A 21,035-nucleotide genomic window follows, 5' to 3' on the forward strand; every position below is an offset into this window, starting at 1 on the left:
AGAAAGGTGAAAAACCCCAGCGAGGCATGGAGTGCAGCAGAAAGACAAATGACTCCAGAAACAAGGAGAGGAGGCTGAGAGGGGAGACCACAAAGATCAGACAGGGAGGGAAGACTTGTATTTCAATATATAAAATGAAATAATAGACATAATGTTCAGAAATTATCCACTGTTTCCTTCTGAGGCTCTCGTGATATTAAAGGGTCATTAGCACCATTTTAAATACTAAAGACTTTTATATTTAGGAGACTCCTGGGCATTAGTACAATAAATAATGGGGATTTTGCTTTGAAAAGAAAGGCAAAAGGTCTTCAGACACCATTGCATTACTCCAGTTTTACATCTAGATAACTCCACATATTTCAAAGGACTAACACTCCTATAAAATTGGTGTCACACTGTGGTGATTCAGGCTCAAGTGTTTTATTTTTACCTTTTCTCTTTCTCTCCTTTGGGAGGCCCCACTTTCTGGCTGCAGCCTGATATTGAAGGGATTAGATTTCAGAGCATGACAGCTCTGAAGGCATTTAGCAGCAGCCTGAGATAATCTGTTACCTGCTTCCCCTTCACCAGCACGGTGATTCAGACCCTGACAAAGCAAGGGAGTAATTAGAGGAATTTGCTGGGGTACTACAGATACAACTGCTGGGAGATTGGGGAAGGAATTGATTGATAATACATCCCTTCAAAAGGGCTGACTCTAGCCCTACGCCCTTCTTCCTCACCTCCCTACAGCTGGCTTGTATAGTTGTCCCATGTCATCCCTATCTCAATCACTATCCCACCTATCCCCTACTCTTGCTATGCTCTTGGCTTCCTGCGTAGCTGCTTCCTACTCCTGGCTCCAATGCTTTTAGACGCCTTTCCTCCAGTCCTTTCCTGTCTCCTCTCTACTCATTCAAATTGGGGGTAGGGGGATGTCACTAGCTATAGCAGAATATCCCCAACACTTCTCCTGCTTCCTTCAGTGGTTCCCTTGCCTTGCCAGCATCTGTATCTCCCTCCTGGACTAGAGGGCAGCAGGCAGCACATTCCCTCCAGCTGCAGCTGACTTTTGGAGCTGTCAGCTCCCACTGTCTGTAAACAGGATCCAAGCCCTACATCATGGTGCTGGAGACAGAAAGTGATGCCACCTAGGGGAAAGAAAGTTGAAAATAAAATACTTAAATATTTTATTCATTGAAGAAAAATACACAATTATATTTCTAGTGCCCAGGATCTTCCTGCTAAGATACTAAGGAAAAGTATCCTTAGATAGCAGAGCTGCACTTTAACAATTACTAATGTTGTGGCTATGACACCAGAATCCCCTGATGCAACTGCAACCCTAAGATACAGTGCATGGTTGGGGATACATTATTCTTTACATTATTAATTTATATAGCACTGTAGGTGATCATGTTATTTTAAATTAATAAACATACAAATAAAAAATAGTTTCTTGCCCCAAATAATGTACATTGTAAAGGATACATTCTGCAATTCTTACCTAGGCAAAACTTCAACTGAAGCATATTTCAATAGGGGGTTTGCGTGAGTAAAAATTGCAGAATGGGATCTTAAGAAGGTCAGAAAGAAACAGTAAAAGAAACACAATATAACACCAAAAACACTTTATAACCATGTAACTATAAATCTACTGAAATTATGTTAGTTGAATGGACAAGATAGAATGATTTATTATCATTCTAATTTAAAAACTTTGTTAAAACACAATCAACAAGAATAGGTAACAAAGGGAGCACTTTTAAAGCCTTCTGAAAAGCAGCTTTCCAATACAGATGTATACTGTAAGACAAATGTTCTTTTAAGAATTTCAGGCAATTAAAATTTCATGGTAGAAAAGATATTATGAGGCTGCATTCTCGGTGAATCAGGAACAGGCTCGCCCGTGAAGGCAGTAAACCGATACTCCTGCTGAAGTTCTTGTTTTACTTGTGCTAGCTCAGCCTGAAGCTTTTCAGCCTATGATAAAAAATAAAATAAAATCACCAGAAAAAGTTTTTTAAAAGTCTAATTTATTATCTGATTAATATTATATAATTAACCAAAGAAGAAACTGCAGAGATTTATTGGGCCATGTTTTCAGCTGGGTGTCTAAACATCTTCTATTTGTGTGCATGCAAAACTGCCTACACACATCCATGCACCTACACTTCACAGGTAGAACACCTGTGTATACACTTAAAACATGGCTTGTGTGCCAATGTTAAGAGTTTGCAACCACAAACGTCAAACAAGGATTTGCAGGAGCACACACAGGTTTTTGCATCTGCGAAGAGTGGGTGCAAGTATGTGCAAAGGCAATTTTGCATGCACACAAATAGAGGCTATGACTGAAAATCAGGCTTATGACGATATGCATGATGCCTGTTAACAATAAATGTATTTTCTAGGTATTCGAATCCTCACACTGATACATACATTTACTCCTTTACCAATATAAGAAAAAGCAGGATTCATATTCCTACATATATATTAGGCCTGGTCTACACTAACCCCCCAAATCCAACTAAGGTACGCAACTTCAGCTACGTGAATAATGTAGCTGAATTCGACGTACCTCAGTTCGAACTTACCGCGGTCCAGACGCGGCAGGCAGGCTCCCCCATCGACTCTGTGTACTCCTCGTGGCGAGCAGGATTACCGGAGTTGACGGGGAGCACTTCTGGGTTCGATTTATCGCGTCCAGACAAGACACGATAAATCAAACCCAGATGTTCGATTGCCAGCCGCCGAACCAGTGTGTAAGTATAGACAATCTCTGGTCTTTAAATTGTAGTAAATCCTGAATTTTGGAGGAAATTCATGGTAGATATTATAAATCTTCATAAAGTTTTTCATTCTTTAAAGATAGTACTTCACTTTTCGATAACATTTTCTTCCCTTTTGCTGTTAAGCACATCTTGAATTTTGTAAAGTGTAATGAAATGGATGGTTTTAATATGCCAGTGTAATACATCTATGGGTTTCACAAATTCTTAGACTCTCATCTTGCAAAGAATTATGCACACACTTACTCTACAAAGCTTATAGTGAAGTACATGTGTAAATCTTTGCAGGATTGGGACCTTGGTACTTATTCCAAAATAGTCTTTTAAAAAACCTTATAAAAACCTTTAAAAAATTAAACTAAATATTTCTAGAAACTTGGAAAATGAACTACTTGATTTAAATCAGCATATAGCAATCCCTTATATAAATGAACAAACAGACAGTCTGGGTTCGCCTAGCCTGCAGTTGCAGAATCGGTCACTGGTTAAAGAATTGATTTGGAATTGCTGGATTTTACTGAATACAGAGAACAAATTTAAAAATACAATAGTCTAAATGAAAAATAGAGGCCTATTTTATCAAGATGCATCTCATTTTGATTTTGGCTAAAATGTGATATTACCTATTACTTTGTTTCATTGTTAGAGAGTAGTGGTAGGAAGAAAAAAAAATCAAAATATTTTTTCTGCCAAGTTGGTCTGTACAACATTTTAAAATGTATAGATTGAAATAAAATTTAATGATGTTGAAACAATGGAATTTCACAACTAAATTGACTTTAATGGGACTGCTGCATACTTATCATTTTTGACAATCAAGCAACTTATTTAGATGTCTAAATATGGACTTCTAAATCCATATTTTAACTGTAGGTTCCCATTTCTGAAAATTTTGGATTTCACCTTTATATCTACATTACAATCATAGAGCAGCTTGCACAGCACATGGTAGTTCTTATAATATCAAAATGTCTACATCACTTGTAGTTGCATTCACCTTTTACCACCTATTATGTCTTTCTTGGACTCTTTCCTCTATCTTGTTCAAGATTTTAGCTTCGGACTTAATGAAACTGAAACTTTCTATACACAATCATTGAACTATTCAATAATAATCTTAATGTAAAGTGACCAAAGTCAAATGTGAAATTAGTATTTTTAATACAAAGTGTTTGGTGCCTGAGGATTTGATAAAATTAATGAAAGATCAAATTAAACCAATGACTGAATTAAGAGGAGGGCACTGTATGTCAAAGGGAAGCTATGATACTTACCGTTTCAAGGTCTTGTTTTGCTCTCTGCATTTCCTCTTGGGGTGTCCCTTTTGACTTTTTTCTTCTTTCTTTCATCATTTGTGTATGTTGTTTGATGCGTTGTTCCAATTCCTTTTCCCTGGAGGCACTGAATAAACAGGATAAAAATAGTTTTCCAGTTCTTTTATATTCATTGAACCTTTCACTTCCAATCTAGTTTTAAACCTTTGCTGCGTATAAACATAATCAAGGGGAACAAAAACAAAAGTTCAGTTCTCTTTGCATTGGTTAATATGGAGTTGTGCGAATGCATTATGTTATACTCTTCAATTACATAATCACATACTATTTTATTCCACAGGGCCACAGCTCATTCAGCACACAGGATGGATGGTGCTCTGAGGATGAATCAGGATTATGTAGGCTGTTGTCTGTAGAAGCCCTGTCTCCTTGTTGCAGAAGTTGGAAAGCGTGGAGTGAAAGAGGCAAGGGACTGCAGGAATAGAAAGGGTGGTTTCATAGTTCAAGCTGCTGAATGCTGCTCTAGAGAAATGAATTTGCCTCTGCCATAGAGTTCCTATGTAATGCGGGTCAAATCACTTAAACCAAAACTTTTTAAAGGTGGCCTATAACTTTGTGTTTGTCATTTTCTGGGTGCACAGCTTGAGGCCTTGGGGTCTGATTGGCTAAGTGCTGACAGCTGCAACTGAAGTCATAAGGAGCTGTACTTTGAACGTATAAAGTACTATGAAATGCTAAGTACTCTGAAAATTCAGGCTGTAGGTGCCTCAGATTGGACTCTCGAAATTAGTGGGCATTTTGATTTTAATCTCTCTGTGGCTCAGTTTTCTATCTGTAAAATGGAACTAATAATACCACCTCACCTCACAGTGGTGTTGTGAAAACAAATTCATTACGGGTTTGTGAAGCACTGAAATACTATAGTGATGAGAACCGAATAGCAGCCCATGAGGAAATTAATAATTCTATCTTCAGAGCAGGGTTTGAATAGTGTGCAGTAAATAAGACACAGTAGATTAGTGAGCACTGTCCATTCTGTGGACCAAAAGAGGGAGGGGTAATGTGTGTGTGTGTGGGAAGTGTGTGATTATGTAGTTGAAGGCTGTCATGATGCATATGCATAAGAGGGACAATTAAGGTTGCAAAAGCAATCTTAATTCTGCCATTTCCTAATTTTTGAGGGCTTGACTTTGCAATGCAGTTTTTGGTATGTAACTATATATAATTAAAATTAGTTTGAAGAACTTTTAAATAAATTTAAAAGAACTGAAGGCTTTAGAACTCAGAGGACCTTAATGCTATAGGAGGTTAGTTTCATAGCAGACTTAAAAATGACACTGGTTTCATTGTTTTATTGTTTCTTTGTTTTATTATATAGGAGCATTAAAATATATGTGTACGTGGCTCAACCCTCTCCTGGAAGTTACTTATCATTTCATTAGATGCTGCTGCAAGAGAGGGCAGCATAAACTGCCTGAACACAAAGGCCTGAGTGCCCAAGGTAGAGTGGTGAATAATAGGAGAAATTGAATCTTCTTGGAGACCTCCAGTAGTGAGGGAGGGAACTGAGAAGAAACACCCATGTTCCCAAAACATATGTATGTGAAGATGGGCTGTGAAGAAAGTGCAGAAGTAGCTGGCCTGAAAGGCAGAAGTTCAGGGGAGCACTGCTAGGCAGGTCAGAGCAGCAAGCAAATGAAGTTTAATGAAGCATTGCAGGAGGAATGCTAAAGAAACATTGGAAGCTGCTACTACACTCTGACCAGTCTGAGCAGTTGAGCAATGTACAGCATGCACAGACTGCATTCCAAATCCAAAGTATTGCCCACAACTGCCAAAGAAAGTTGTGACAGACTGAATGTGAGAGGAATATTACAACTCAGTCCCACAGAAGGAAAATACCAGTAATTATTTACAAAGACCTGTCAAAGTTTAGTACCAACAGCATACAATACAAGAATAGGATTTAAATATAATAATTATTGAGTAAACCTATTTGTTGTAGTTTTCCTTACTTTCTCCACTCCTTACACTTGATTGAATGAAAGATGGGCCAGACTGTAAGTGTAGTAACTATAACCATATCTTTTCCTCATTACTTCAGGGTTCAGCACAGTGTCCTTGTAATTAAGGCTGGTAACAATAGTTCTTGATTTAGGTAAATCTGTAAAGTAGTTTTCCCCTGGAATAGTGTCTATCAGTAAGGATGGCAAACTGCACATTAGTCATAATATAGTTGCACATTTCAGGTCAGTTAATCCTCATATTTCACTGCATACCAGAAGCTTATATACTAACTGCTAAATGTACAAACCTGGAGTGCACCAGCATGCTTTCTATTAAAAAAAAATGGATACAAATAAAATAAAAGTCAATAAAATAAAATTCCCTGAAGTTTTTCCAAAACTGGAACCTGATGTTTTTTTGAGATTAAAAAATATGGCTTACCTTTGGGGTTTGTTCTCATTCTCACACTCTTCAATGGCTTGGGGCTGGACTAGAACTAGAAAGTTCTGTTACTCCCATAAGAAGGCTGTGTTTTTAAGAGATTTTCCAGTCTGATTTACAGACCAAAGTAATTCAGATAAGCATGCAAAATTTTGTCCCAGTTGAACCTTTTGAGATTTGGCTATCAATTAGTTGGGATTCTTTCAGCCCTGATGACAGACAACAAGGACCACTTACATTCAATTCCTGCCCAGTTCTCTGGCCCACATTCATTGCCTTAACATGTACAAAGATAGGTGCATTAAGCTTGGTCTACACTAGGAACTTATGTCGATATAATCATGTTGCTCAGGGGTGTGGATTTTCCACGACATAGTTATACCAACCTAACCCTCAGTGTAGACAGTGCTATGTTGACAGGAGGCCTTCTCCAGTGATCCTCGCTACCGCATCTTGGGGAGGTGGAGTACCTATGGTGACTGGAGAAGCTCTCCCATTGGCATAGTAGTGTCTTCACTAAGTGCCAGTGCAGTTGCGCTGCTGCAGCACTGTAAATGTACACAAGCCCTTAGTACAATATCATTATTATTATGACAATATGCTATTGCAGTTGCACTATACATGAAGGATTCTGAAATGGATGCAGCTCAGATGCAGATCCAGTCGAGAAGAGAGAATAACTGTTCTTTTCATGAACCATTTTTAGCCGTTAAGAACTAGTTTTTATTTTTTTACTATGCGGGTTTATTTTGTTCTATAAAGATGAGGGATGTTTCTGTTATGTGGAACAGCAAAGCAATCTATTTATATCTTCACACTAATAAAACAGAAGGATTTTCTAAGAACAAATTTTAAAGTTTCTGGTACTTGTTACTAACCTTGCAGCTTCAGCATCTCTTATAGAATTTACTTTCAACATTCTTCTCACATGTTCACTTTTTTCAGGAGTGCGTTTCTTTAGGTTTTCACATCCTTCTCTTGTGTTGTGATAATTGATGTTATCAGTAGCATATGGTGCACTTTTTGATATCTATAAAAAAGTGCAACATAATATGGGACTGACACATTTCATGGAACAGCATCATCAATTAAAAACTATTTCAGTACTGAGATTAAGCGTCTGTGGAAAGCTTTTTTTTTTAAATCATGCCTAATGATCACCACTGCAAAATGGGTAAACTTTTTTTGTTGAGTGGTTGGTGATTATTTGAGATACCAGAAATGCAACAAAGTCTTTCCTACAAACAATATGCTTGATAGGAAGGGTTTCTATAAAAATTCTTAGGTTTGATTTAATATTGAGGAGACATTTTCCATATTTTCACTCCTCTTTTAATTTATTATGAAAATTATTCTATTACTACAAGAAGAGGATTATCTACAGTGTTCAGTGCACCAAGAATCAAGACTGTGAGAAGAAAGGTTTGGTTTAAACAATATCTCTTATGGATTATTTTGTGTATAATAAGGAAATTAAATAATTGCAGGGGAAATTTTCAAAGGCACAAAAGGCAGTTAGATACCCAACTCCCATTGTAAAGCAATTTCATGATACACCCAAGTCTAGGGTGACCAGATGTCCTGATTTTACCGGGACAGTCCTGATATTTGGGGCTTTTTCTTATTTAGACTCCTATTGCCCCCCACCCCCGTCCCGATTTTTCACACATGCTATTTGGTCAGCCTACCCAAGTCCCGTGTGTGCACTGAAAATCTTCCTCTACCCGTGGAGTATACAGTATACATATATCCATAAAGGAAAGCTCTTTCAGTCTCTAAAAATATAGGAAAGTTACTTACCATGTACAGTAACTGTACTTCTTTGAGATGTACTGTCCACATGCAAATTCCACTGCTAGTGCGCAGGTGCCTTATGTGCTAGTGATCTGAGTTATTTTGGCCAGCAGCAGCTATAGGGTGTGCATACACTCTTTATCCTCTATGAGGACATTCAGTTCTTCTCACTGTAGCATCTCTTATAATAGGACTCCAAGGAAGAGGGGATGGAAGGGCAGGTTGCGGAACGTGCATATGGAGAACATATCTCAAAGAACTACAGTTACTGCACACAGTAAGGCCATATTTACACTAGCACTTATGTCGGCAAAACTTTTGTTGCTCAGGGGTGTGAAAAAAACACAATGACCAACACATGATAGCAGCCATTTCCATTGATCTGGCAGCCATTTCTGCTGTACCAGTACTGCTTGGAGGCTCATTCTGGCTATGAGCTGGCCCTAATTAACAAGTGACATGAAGTCCTCATAATTGTTGTGGGAAAAGTTGTCGACAAAGGAAAGCTGCCTTTTATGTATGCAAAAGTCATATCCAGCTAATACGGCCTGATAACTGGCTACACAGAATTGTACGTTTGCTGAGGAGTAGGCTTTCCAAATAAATCTGGTCTCTTTGGCTCTTTTTCCTGTGGTGTGGATCTGAATTGTTTTGCCTATTCATTTGCTACTGTGACTACAAAGGAGGATGGGATAGGATGCGGGTAAAAGAATTTTGCACCCATAGAAGGCACTTGATATTTCTTGTCTGGATGCCTGTGGGAGGTAGGTGGTGCCAAAGCAGGTGTCTGCCACAAAGTTCTGGCTGGATGTATGTCCTCGTTAACTGGGAGGGCCATCTTCCCTACTGCAGATCCTTAAAATATGTCTACCAGTTTATATGTCTGTTCTTCCACTGCCTCAACAGGGATTTGGAGGGTCTTGGCCAGCCTTTTAATGGGTCTTGGAAACCATTATAGTTGTTCATTTGTGAGGCCAGTACCTCCTCCTCTACCTGTGGTTGTTCAGGTACTGGAAAAGGGTGGTGGGGATCTGAATGTGCGGTGCTCTGGAAGTGGCCACCTTCTGGTGGCATGGTTGCTCTCTGGGGTTGAAGTTGCTCTGAGCTGACCAGGGTCCCCAGCAAGGCCACATGGGCATTGGTGGGTAAGACCCTGGTGGCGAGGGGATAAGTAACCATAAGCCTGGATTCTTGGGTCCCAAAATCTTTTCTGTGAAGTGTGTCTGGATCCTCTATAAGAGGGCAACTGTCTGGGTAAGTATGTTGTGGGGTGGAATTTCTCATCCCTCAGCTCTGAAGATGAATCTGAGGAGAATGCATAGCTCGGATCCAGGGTGGAATTTCTCATCCCCCAGTTCTGAAGATGAATCTGAGAAGAATGCATAGCTCGGATCCATGATGATGCTGTGGCCTTCAGAGTATTAAGGACTGATGGTGCCACACTATTAGATAGAGTCGGGGCTGACTGTAGTGCAGAAGTCAACAGCAGGGAAGATTGTGGTTTTTGGTGAATCTGCAGGTCCATTGATGCCAAGCATGGCAGTGTGGATGGCTGCATGAGAACCAGGTTTTGTCAAGGTGGTGTAGGAATCTCTGCAACAGTGACAGTGCACTGTCCTGACTGGCTTGGTTCCAGAAGAGTTGGTGCGGGGCCATTGAGGTAGACTGTGTTGGGGTTAGTGCCATTCTTTTTCCCAAGGTTCCATTTTCAAGTACCAGATGCTTTGGTGCTGTATGGTTGGAACAGGCTCAAGGCTGAGCTTCAGTGGGAACCATTCTGAACAGCGAAATCTCAATGTTCAGTGCTATAGGGAGATTTTCCTATTAGAGGACACCTTGGTAGATGACCTGCCCCTTGGACTTCTAGCTCCCTGTGGTCTATCTGGGGATGATGCCATCACTGTAGTCACAATTTGAGTCAGAGCTCTTGAAGGCAAAGAGCCCACACTCTGACTCAAGAGGTCCCTGTACATGGGGGTCTAGTGAGCCCAGTTCAGAAGCAGATCTCATTGACTTCGTCATTAGAAAGACCTGAAGGTGGGCCGCTCTGTCCTTTCTAGCTCAGTAGCTGAAGGACTTGCAAATCACATATTTACTGGGAATGTGCAATTCTCCCAGACAACAGAGGCACTTTGAGTTTCTGTCTGTATCTGGGATATTCCTTTACATGAGAAGCAATGTTTAAACCCAGACAAACCAGATGATGCTTTACTGAATGGGTAAATTCTCACAACTAAAGGTTTCAACAGACAACCAAACTACTAAAAACTACTAAAAAGACTAACTATACTATAAAACTAACTGTAAAACTATTAGCTAAAGCTATAAGGAGGGGATAGGCTCCATCTTTAACCCATGAGGCAGGAAGAGGAACTGAATGGTAGTGGGCATGCCTTGTCCTTCTATGCCCTTGCAGAGGAGCATGAAGACTGAAGAGCACATGTACACACTAAGGGTACTGCTGGTCAAAAAGACTCCTACCACTAATGCACAAGGTGACTGTGCACCATCAGTGAAATGTGCATCTGGACAGTTACTCAAAGGAGAAAGTAAGATTATTTCTTCCTTAGATTTGACCTGTATTAAATATAAATATTAATTTTCCACTTAAAGTTAATCCAGGCTATAGATAAACCTCGTAAAGCAAATCGTGAACGGAACTTTTTTTTTTAATCTTAATCTGTTCATAAAGAGAGAAGCAAATCCTGGCTCCACTTAAGTCAAGGACAAAACCCCCACTGACTTCAGTCAGACCAGAATTTCACCCCTTATTCTCTTAACATCACTGACAATATACAAACATTTTTCAAATATTGCTTCTTTTTGAAAAACTGTGTGTGAATTTAAGATTTATGAAGGTGGTATCTTGCCTCAATAGGAGACTGATGTACTCTTTGGATTCATAACAGGTACAAAACAAGCAGTTGTAGTACAAGCCGTCTCACACAACAGTCATATTCCTCAAATCATGATTTGAAGTGTTCGTATTTTACTAAGGAAGCATCCCTTCTCCTCTATTTTAGACAAATGATACTCAGGCAGAGGCTCAAGAGCTGCAAGTGGCTCTTGAATGTGTCTCCTACAGTTCTTTGCAGTACATGATATTAAAACACTGTGAACTAGTTATTAACCAATCAGGATACTTTTACTATGTTATTAATCAATTGTAGTTGATAAAATAATAATACCTGGTCAGTCATTTTGCTGTGAGAATAATATATATAGATATAAAGAGATAGCTGTATATAAAAATAGTAAATGAAACTATGAATTCACACTACTGTGGCTCTTTTGGATAATGTTGATTGCTAATTGGATTCCTGAACCACTGAGGTCTGAGTATCACTGTTTTAGAGGTTCAGTGTGAAATTCTGGTCCCACTGAAGTCAATAGGAACTTTTGCCATTAACTTAAATGGGGCCAAACTCCTCTTGACTTCAGTGGGACCCAGATTGCTGGGAAACTGTTATGAGCTTACATCTCCTATAACAGTTAATCCCAGATAGGTAGTAATGTTAGTACATGTTCCTCATGTAAAATCCTCTCCAGAGAAAAATACACACTACTTCTGGAATATGCAAGTTGCCCAAAGAGAGTGTTTGTTGGCTGCACAGAAAGCGCAGAAGGCAAAAGTTCTGCCTACTCAAAAAAAGTAAGAAAAAAAATTGTCCCAAGGTGTTGTAGAGAGCAGAGCTCATATAAATGAGCTTCCAGCCTCCCTTGCACTGCAGCTCTTTGTCTTTGGTTCAGCCTTCTGTCTGCTGGGGCCACACAGCTTGTGGGACCTTCTGCCGCCAAATGACTGGAGTAAAAACATGACATGGGAGGTGACAGGGAGAGTACTTGGTTACTGTTATGTGGAAATCGGGAGAGTTGCATGGGAAATGATGTCTCTCCCACTAGAGCTGGATATGCCTCTGAGCATTGACTTCCTTCCTGATGTCTATGGGAGCACGCCAGCCCCGCTTACCCTGCCTCAACTGACTGTATTACTCATTGAGCTAGGAAAGAATTTGCCCCTGAATTAGGGTACCAGAGAATGCACTGAGCATGGTCAGTGAGTCCTCCAAAGTTATTTGCATTATCCCGACTGGCATATAGGAAAAGGCTGGTTTGGGTGGTTGCATAATGTAAAAATCGGCATTACAAAATCTTCCAAGAGAGAAATAACCACTAGAGAGAGTACAGCGTCAGAGGCACACATGGGTCAGCATCTAGAAGCTATTTTGGACTAGCTAGAGAGCCTTTACTCATATCTATGAATATCTATATGACACAATGACTTAGAGAATAACCTTCAAATATGACATTAGCTTACGCTTTTAAAAAAGTCCTTGCCCCTTATAAAACAAACAGATAATATAAAATAAATCTCCATTAGCTTGTGAGTAATTGCCTTAAAGAACAAAAACAGTGACATTCAGAGTGAAGGTCTGAGATAAAACCAGATTTATTGCAAACATATCTGCCGATGAAGGCCTCTCAGATCATCCAGGTTGTTTCTTTATTTTCATAAAAATGTGTTGTGCAATAAACTTGGTCTGAGCACATTGCAACATAGGAATAGAAAATAGCTCCAATTTTAAAAGGTTCTTTTGCATTTTCCAAAGAAAGCAGTTTCTCTATTTTAATAATAGGCATTCTGACAAGGACTAAGTGCTTTAATAACAGAAAAACAAAGTGGGAAATGTTAAACAATCTTTTTGTTGTAAAACTGAAAGGCTGATAAACATTTTATACATATAGTATAAACACATCTGTTTTTGTATTATACATGTAGGTTTTGACTTGGCTAGATTACAAACATAAATTTAGAAAACTAGTAAGCCATCCTTTAATACTATATTTCCAGAAAAGGTTCACTGCAGCTACATAATGACTCTGCTCATCCATTTCGCTAAGCTTACTGTGGCTAAAATCGCGGCACTGTACTTGAAATTTAATATAGCTTAAGCATAGATTTTTCTTTTTCTAAAATTAAGGGTTGGGTTCTGCATCTTGCACTTTTACATTTTTGTTGCATTTAGTTAAGCCATCGCATTTACAGATAAAAATCATTAGAAAGTCCAAACTTTAAAAACTGGAAGTACCAACTTTAACTCTGCCACTGTATCCCTACCCACACTATAACCTGGGCCAGGAGACCTTTGCTAATGGGCAGAGGAAAGTTAAGTCTGTCCAACAGAAGGCTACCTAGTGTCTGATGATATAGCTCATTCCTCCCCCTTCACTCCCCGCCACCCCACACTCTTTCAGTCTATATTGATGAAAGGACAGTCTCTGCTATATATCTGGTATGTCCCTGTGAATCAACCCTTGTAATGAAGAGAGCACCCAAATCTGTGAGGAAACAGTAAACAGTTGATTGCTGATGGCCAAATACCTGCTGCTAAGGCAAGATACAGAACCCAGCCCAACTATGCAGATGAGCAGGAGGTGCATGTGATGCATCTCAACCGTCTTACGTTTTTTTCACATGAAATGGTAACTGACCTGAAGGATGAGAGAGGCAGAAGGAATCTGGTGGTTGCATTGGTAGTGGTGCAAAGATGCTGCCAAGCAAGGTCTCTGTGCTTACTGACTCCTGCTCCCCTCCCCTTTCCAAGGTAGAAGTAAACCTACATATATATCAGTATTCCAGTCATTAGATGTACAGTGGACTACAACTGTGTGAATAACCAATTTCTTGGTTTGCTGGCAATTCTGAAAAAAAAGTTGCAACCAACATTTTTCAAAAATTTCAGCAAATCAAAAATTCAAATTTGTTTTTGATTTGGATCAAACAAAATGTTTTAACAAAATCAAAACATTTGAATTTGACCACTTCTAAATTTCGGATCTTTTAGGTAAAATTATAGGAAATTTCAAAACCAAGTCACTTCAAAATGAAAAATCAAAATGGTTCATTTCAAATTTATCAAAATGTTTTGATTTTTTCTGTTTTGTTTTTTTCCCCTGACTGAAACAATTTGGTGAAACCAACTTGAATTGGGGAAATGTTGCTGAATTTGCATTTTTTCCTGAAAAAGATTCAGACTAAAAATTTCACTGAGCTCTAGAGCAGACAGACTAAAGTTGGATTTTTTAGAATGCATTAGGTGGTTTGGATTTTTTAAACTCTTGGAAAGACTGTGAATCACATAAGTAGTGAATTTTCAATATATTTAAATGAATTTTTTTGGACTTCCTAGCCCATAGTGGTATGGGTGATGCAATTCTGGACTATATGGACTGTTTTATTATGGAGAAATTTCTTAAAACATTCTAACCATAATTAAAATCATTTAGAGCCGTAGTACAGTCCAGCATGTTTTGAAACCAGCTTAGTAAAAAACAGTTCAGAATGCCTAGAGTATGGTGTATAGTTCCTAAGTTTTTAGTATATGTTATTGATGTTTTAAAAATCTATTACATTTCATTAATATTATTTTAAAGGGCTGAATATTTTGCATATTTTCAACTTTAATGCTAGCTTCAAGTTTTCTATTTGAGTATTCTTTTAATTTTTATTAAAGTTGAAAAAGTATTTGCTTATACTCATATTAGTCAAGAAGAGTGAAATAAATTTTTGCTTGTAACTTCAGTACAACTTGTATTTAGTTAGTGGTGCTTATAAGAATGCCATACATGCATTCGAGAGAGAGAGAGTTCATAAGAGTTACAAGCACCTCTGACTATACTAGTAGAATTTACAACTATCAGAAAGCTGCAAAAATGTAGGCTATGTCTACACTACAGCTTATGTTGGCATAATTTATGTCACTCAGTGGTGGGAATTAACTCCACCCACGGACATAAGCTTTCTCCCACCAGTTTAGAGCAGCTACATTGAAGAGTTTACAGCTGCACTGATGCAGTTGCACGGCTGCAAACTCTTTAGCGTAGCCATGCCCTTAGTTCTCGGCAGCAGAATTGTACCTGAGACCTCAAAGAAGTTATAAATTTCACCAGCATAACCAGTAGAGCTTGTTATTGCCATGGTCCCATTTTCAGATTCACTAAAAGTTAAAAGCTGCATAAACCCAATCCAGGGGACTCGTGGAAATTACAAGTAGAGCTGGTCAAAAAGTTGTCATTTTTCATTGAAAAAGGTTTAATTGACAAATGACATTTCATCAAAATGAAAATGATTTGTGGAAATGTATCAGTTTTTATGAAGATTTCTCAGTTCCAGGATGGAATGTCTGATAAGGGTGAGCACAAATACACAGAGCCCTGCCCCACCCCAGGATAGCCAATAGCTTGGCAGTCATGGCACTCAATTGGGATGTAAAAGGCCCAGGTTCAAATCCCTACTCCAAATCATAAAGAGTAGGGATTGGTATCTGTCTCTCCCGATCTCTCTGGAAAAAAAATTAAAATCTCATTTTCATTCCACAACACAATTACAACAAAGTTTGAAATCTTAAATCTTCTGTGAAATTAAATTTGTTTTCCAACCACCCATACTTCCATGCTTTGCTGGCATTATGCTCATGAAGCTTATGACTTTCCAGCAAAGCTCAGAGTTTAAAAAAAACCATAAACATATTTCACATGTTGAGAACTAGAGATGGTCAAGCTATTTGTTCTGATCAGTTTATTTGGTGATTTTGGCTTACTTTCTGTTCATCAATTGTCTGTTAACAGATTATTATGCATTTACTAATCATCAGACAATTTGTCAGTTTTTTGCTATTCGTGACTGACCCCCTTATGATTCTTACAAGACTTGGCCTGTGGTCCTTGCAAAAGCTCATACTTACGGATCCTGTAAACTTCCTTAGCAAGCAAACATCACTTAAGTTATATATTTAGGATGTAGGGCAAATACTTTACATTAACAACATTGTATGCTTTTTCTTATTGTTAAATTTTACAAAGTCTTCATTTTTTGGTTAATCCAAGTGTTTTCTTATGGGAAAAGGGATGAACCATCAACTAAATCAGTCTTTAGCTAGAATAATTTGAAAGTAAATAAATTCCCATGGTCACTTAAATTGGTCCTCATGCCATGTATAACAGCATTCACTGGTTCATTAGGGGAGAGAAAAAGTTTCATTAGAGAGTCTGCACTCTCTTGTGGTTCTCCCCAAAAGGCCTTAGTATGTTTGGTAAAAATCAGTTTCTACACAATGGCCAGCGTTCTGTTGAACAGATCCGTAAGGTATAATGGAAACGTATTTCACAGACTTCCACAAACAAGGCTGATAAATAAACACATGAAACAATCTTAAAAACTGGTCAACATAGCAAGAAATGACAATGTGGTTATTTGAGGACTTCACTTTAATTTGGGCAGACTGCAATTATTAAACCTTTATTTGTTCATTACTTAGCAAGCAATAATCTCTGCAATATGCAAGAAATGTGAAACCTCTTTCCACCCTACCCGCAAAACCAGGATAGGATAGAATAAGGACATACAGTTCATATGTGACAAAGTAAAAGACAAACAGTCTAAAAATGAGTATGAAAGGGTTCTCCACCCAACCTTTTATATGCTTTGAATTTTGCTAGATATTGCTAACATAATCTATTTACTCTGTCACTCAGTAACAAGGGAGTTTAGCAACCTCATCACTATGGAATACATATATGATACTACAGTGCCCTCTTGTGCTTCATATATACATTCAACAATGCCTAAACAGAGGCTTTAAAATATACAGTATTAAATACAGTATTTACTTACAAATGACATAGAAAAATGTGGAATTCAAGAACTGTGCCTCAGACTGAACACATTCTCTTTTTTGTATTCATAAAACTTGGAAACATGGGCAAGCAAAACAGGGGCCCTCCTTGGCAAGTAAAGATACTATCCTATTATCACATCGTCGGATTTATTACTATCACACATGATCTGCCTAATTCTCAACTATTTTAACGAAAGCTACACATTCTAAAAAATACCTCAGTCAGGTTAACTAAAACAGAGACATTCCTACACGGAGAAAGCATGCTGCAACTACTCTCAGAGGGATAATATAAACAACATGGGTGAAATCCAGATATTCCTTATCATTTTTTAAATAGGAAAAAACATATTGTTAAATAACAGGTGTGTATGCACTTTACAATTTGAATCCCTATTACTCACAGCAGCAAGAAAAATTACTTCTGACTCATTCTGCTCATGCTGATGCTGCCACTTTGGAATTACTCTTGTTGTTGAAAACCCTAGAGCCTTGGCGTGAAATCCTGGCCCTGCTGAAGTCAGGGGGAGTTTATCCATAGACTTCAATGGAGCCAGGATTTGATCCTTGGTATTGATTATCCCGCCTGTAAATAAGACTCCTGTGGCAAGCAGTTGTGTTTGCTGTGCTTCCCAACCTCCCCTATGGAATGGGAGTCATACTGTAAATCTACTGATGCAATGTGAGCAGTTTTGGTGCTGGAGTTGTTGTTTTTTTAAATTGGCAAAATAATTTGGCCGTACCTACTTTCACAAGTATCAGATTTGTCACATAATTGTTTTCAACCAGTCACAGAGCCAGGAATTTTCACTTATTTGTAAAATTGCTTCAAGTTCCTTTATATATTTCAAGTGTTACTTTTACTTTCCATTTCCGAAACCAAAAGCTATTAATAAGGGTCTGAGATCTGTTCAGCCTCTCTGAGATGGTAATACTTTTCCTCACAAGTTAAACTGCAATCAGCAGAGCGTAGAGGCAGGGAATATTGCCCAATTCCAATGTTGTCCTTGTATTATTTTATTTGATGAAGAACATCATGCTATGTTATCAGTTTAATGATAGCAGACATTCCTGGTATCACTGACACATTTGGCATCATAACTTGGCTTATTTTCAGAAGTATCAGTTTGCACAAGTGAATAATTTAAAGACATACAGAATAGGGGATAATGTTTCAAATAACCACCACCCCAACATATACACTATACATTTAACAATTATTAATTGTTATTATTTTATTATTTATTTATTATTTTAGTGCCTTGAGGTTGGGGCCTTATTGTGTTAAGCACTGTACAAAAACATAGTAAAGGACAGTCTTTGCCCCCAAGAACTTATAATATAAATAGACATGACCAAGGATGTAAGGTGAAACAGAGGCACAGAGAAATGAAGTGACTTGCTCATGATTACAAAGCAGGTTATTGGCAGAACTAAGAATTGAACCCTTGCGTGAAATCTTAGCACCACTGAAAAATAGTGGATTTTGCTCCAGGGGTCCTGACTCCCATCCTATGGTACCATCATTTTAGTAACTAACTGACTTACAAAGTACTGTTTTTGAAAGTAGGTTGTGCCCTCATTTGCTTCTGTACGATTTACAATGAAGGCCTAAATAGACATTGTTTGGGTTTTTTAAACCTTCACATTATTTTAGAAATATCAGCAAAGCAAAGCCTGCTCTTTCAGGGGTACGTCAAAGATGTGTATTGTGAGCCCTCATGTGTTCTCGAAAGGAGTGAGGGTGTTTATTCTTTAATGAAGATGTCCTTTTTACCAGATGTTTATTAGACATTGCTAAACAGTTCTCAATAAAACAAAAACATATTAAACAACCAGATTAAATTCCTTCCCTTTTAATTGTACCTCATTTTAAGAGTTGTTATTTGTTTTAATTCAAAGCTTACCTATGTTCCACACACGTTTGTTGCCCCTGATTTTTGATGTTGACCATTTTTTTACATCAAAAATAAAGAATCATGAAACGGAGATTAAAGAAAGAGTTATGGACACTAACAGAATGAATTCTACAGCATTTGAAGTTTTCTGAATGGATACTTTTTTATGTCCCTTATTTTGTGTCATGGTCACAATGAGTTCCACACCAGAGCATTTGAGAGGTCTGATTGTTCAGCTTTCAATATCCACTTCCTTGCAATGTCATACTTAAACAAGGCCAGAATTTCTATTATAAAGAAACAACAAGAATTTTGGTTTTTTTATTTGTGTCATTGGGAAACACTTTTCAGGCCTTCTTTCTACTTCAGAAAAAGCAAATATGGGCAAAAACCCAATTTTTCTTACACATCTGAGTCTTTTTTTAAAAAGGTGCCTCCTTTTAGAGTGCCAGAGTTTACAGACTCCTGTAGCAACCATAAGATCCAGCCCACATCAATTTCAGTTTGGCAGAGGCAATATCACAAATTGGAGGCGTTCAATAATTTAAAAAAAAACATATTTAAATATAAGTACTTCTGTTTTAACGTCTCCAATAGCCTGATATTGGAACTACTACAGATAGTGAATAACTGTTTGCAGGGTCTCGCAACTCCTACATTGCACATTGATCCACATCAATTCACACGGGATCCATGTTCAATATAGATATTTCATGTGGGGGCTGTAGGTCCACATAGCTTCTCAAAGTGATAGTATTTTAAGTATTCATTTTTCTATTTAACTGTATTATCATCATTAGAAGTCTAACCTAAATATACAGTTCACAGAGAAAAAGGGTCAAAGCATCTTGTTAATGGATTATTTACCTGATCCAATACTGCCTTGCTATTCTCTATTACATACCATGTCTGCTCTTGTAGGTGAATACCTGAACAATACTTCTTTCTTCTCCTTCATCATCTTGGCACGCTGTCTCCATTCCCGAAGCACTTCTTTATCTCTGAAAAAAATTAATTTATATTTAACTTTTAAAACCACATTTTAAAAAGTGAATGTTATTACTTCTTTTTACCCAGTCAACCATTTTACAGTGGAATAACGTGCCAGATATGTGGCAAAAAATGCATGTACTATGGACATCTTTGTGAAGCACTAACATTCAAATGGAAGATCAGCACTTCAAGGAACACCACTGCATTAAAATGCAGAGAGAAAAAATATAGCAGCAAAAGAATTCACACAAAAATTGAAATGGTTACAGGACTGATTACTCAAAGGTTTGTTAGGCTACAGAGCTTTCATCTCTACATGGCTAATCTGGCTAGGTCAGAGTAATTGAGTAGGGATGGAGGTGCCTGTATATGCAGAAGTAGACAGTTGGACCAGAAAAAGATCACTTAGGTCATTTAATCTGACCCTCCTCCCTCCAATATTTTGTAGGGATGCTCACTAAATAATTCTCACTAATATATTTTATTTTATTTGATCTTGACTATCTGCAGAGATGGTATTTCAGTTGCCTGTGTTGCTAATCCATTCAACTGCCCAATTTCTCTGTTAAGAACTTTTCCCTAGTATCTAACCCAGGGGTCGGCAACGTTCGGCACGCGGCTCGCCAGGGTAAGCACACTGGCGGGCCGGGCCAGTTTTATTTACCTGCTGACACGGCAGGTTCGGCCGATCGTGGCCCCCACTGGCTGCGGTTCACCGCGAGAAGCCGCGGCCAGCACATCGCTCGCCCGCGCCGCTTCTCGACGCCCCCATTGGCCCGGGACGACGAACCATGGCCAGTGGGGGCTGCGATCGGCTGAACCTGCTGCGTCAGCAGGTAAATAAAACTGGCCATGGCGAGCCGCGTGCCAAACGTTGCCGACCCCTGATCTAAGCTGACCCTAAGCTTTTCCTTCCTAGCCTAGTTACAGGTTATATCTCCTTGTCCTACCATTGCCTGATATTATAAATACAATAATCCTCTTCCTTCATTTACACTATCTCCTTGAAGGTATTTATCAACTGTGATAAAGTCTGCTGAGTGTATTCTTTTAAAAACTATATAGACATAGTTCCCCTTGTCTCTTCTCCTAAATTCTTCTAAGTCCTGTGCACAGATAGAGCAGCCTAAGGACTATTCTGATCTACATTGGCTACTAATGGCTCCAAGAGGCTGA

The 21,035-nt window shown here is 38.4% G+C and overlaps 1 protein-coding gene across 2 annotated transcripts in view; it reads right to left on the reverse strand.

The window, feature by feature from the left end:
• Nucleotides 1–1,245: 1,245 nt before the first annotated feature.
• The window catches only part of LRRC27 (leucine rich repeat containing 27), a 56,961-nt gene continuing 37,171 nt past the window's right edge, over nt 1,246–21,035 (reverse strand). For both annotated transcript variants that reach the window (XM_034777158.1, XM_034777157.1), the window contains exons 9-12: nt 19,771–19,867; nt 7,375–7,526; nt 4,049–4,175; nt 1,246–1,965 (exon numbers count right to left, since the gene is read on the reverse strand). In XM_034777158.1, coding sequence (XP_034633049.1) covers nt 1,825–1,965; nt 4,049–4,175; nt 7,375–7,526; nt 19,771–19,867 — 517 coding nt within the window. In that variant the 3' untranslated portion in view covers nt 1,246–1,824. The remainder of the gene's footprint in view (nt 1,966–4,048; nt 4,176–7,374; nt 7,527–19,770; nt 19,868–21,035) is intronic.

The sequence above is a fragment of the Trachemys scripta genome, chromosome 7 (genome assembly GCF_013100865.1).
Source record: "Trachemys scripta elegans isolate TJP31775 chromosome 7, CAS_Tse_1.0, whole genome shotgun sequence".
Taxonomy (NCBI): domain Eukaryota; kingdom Metazoa; phylum Chordata; order Testudines; family Emydidae; genus Trachemys; species Trachemys scripta.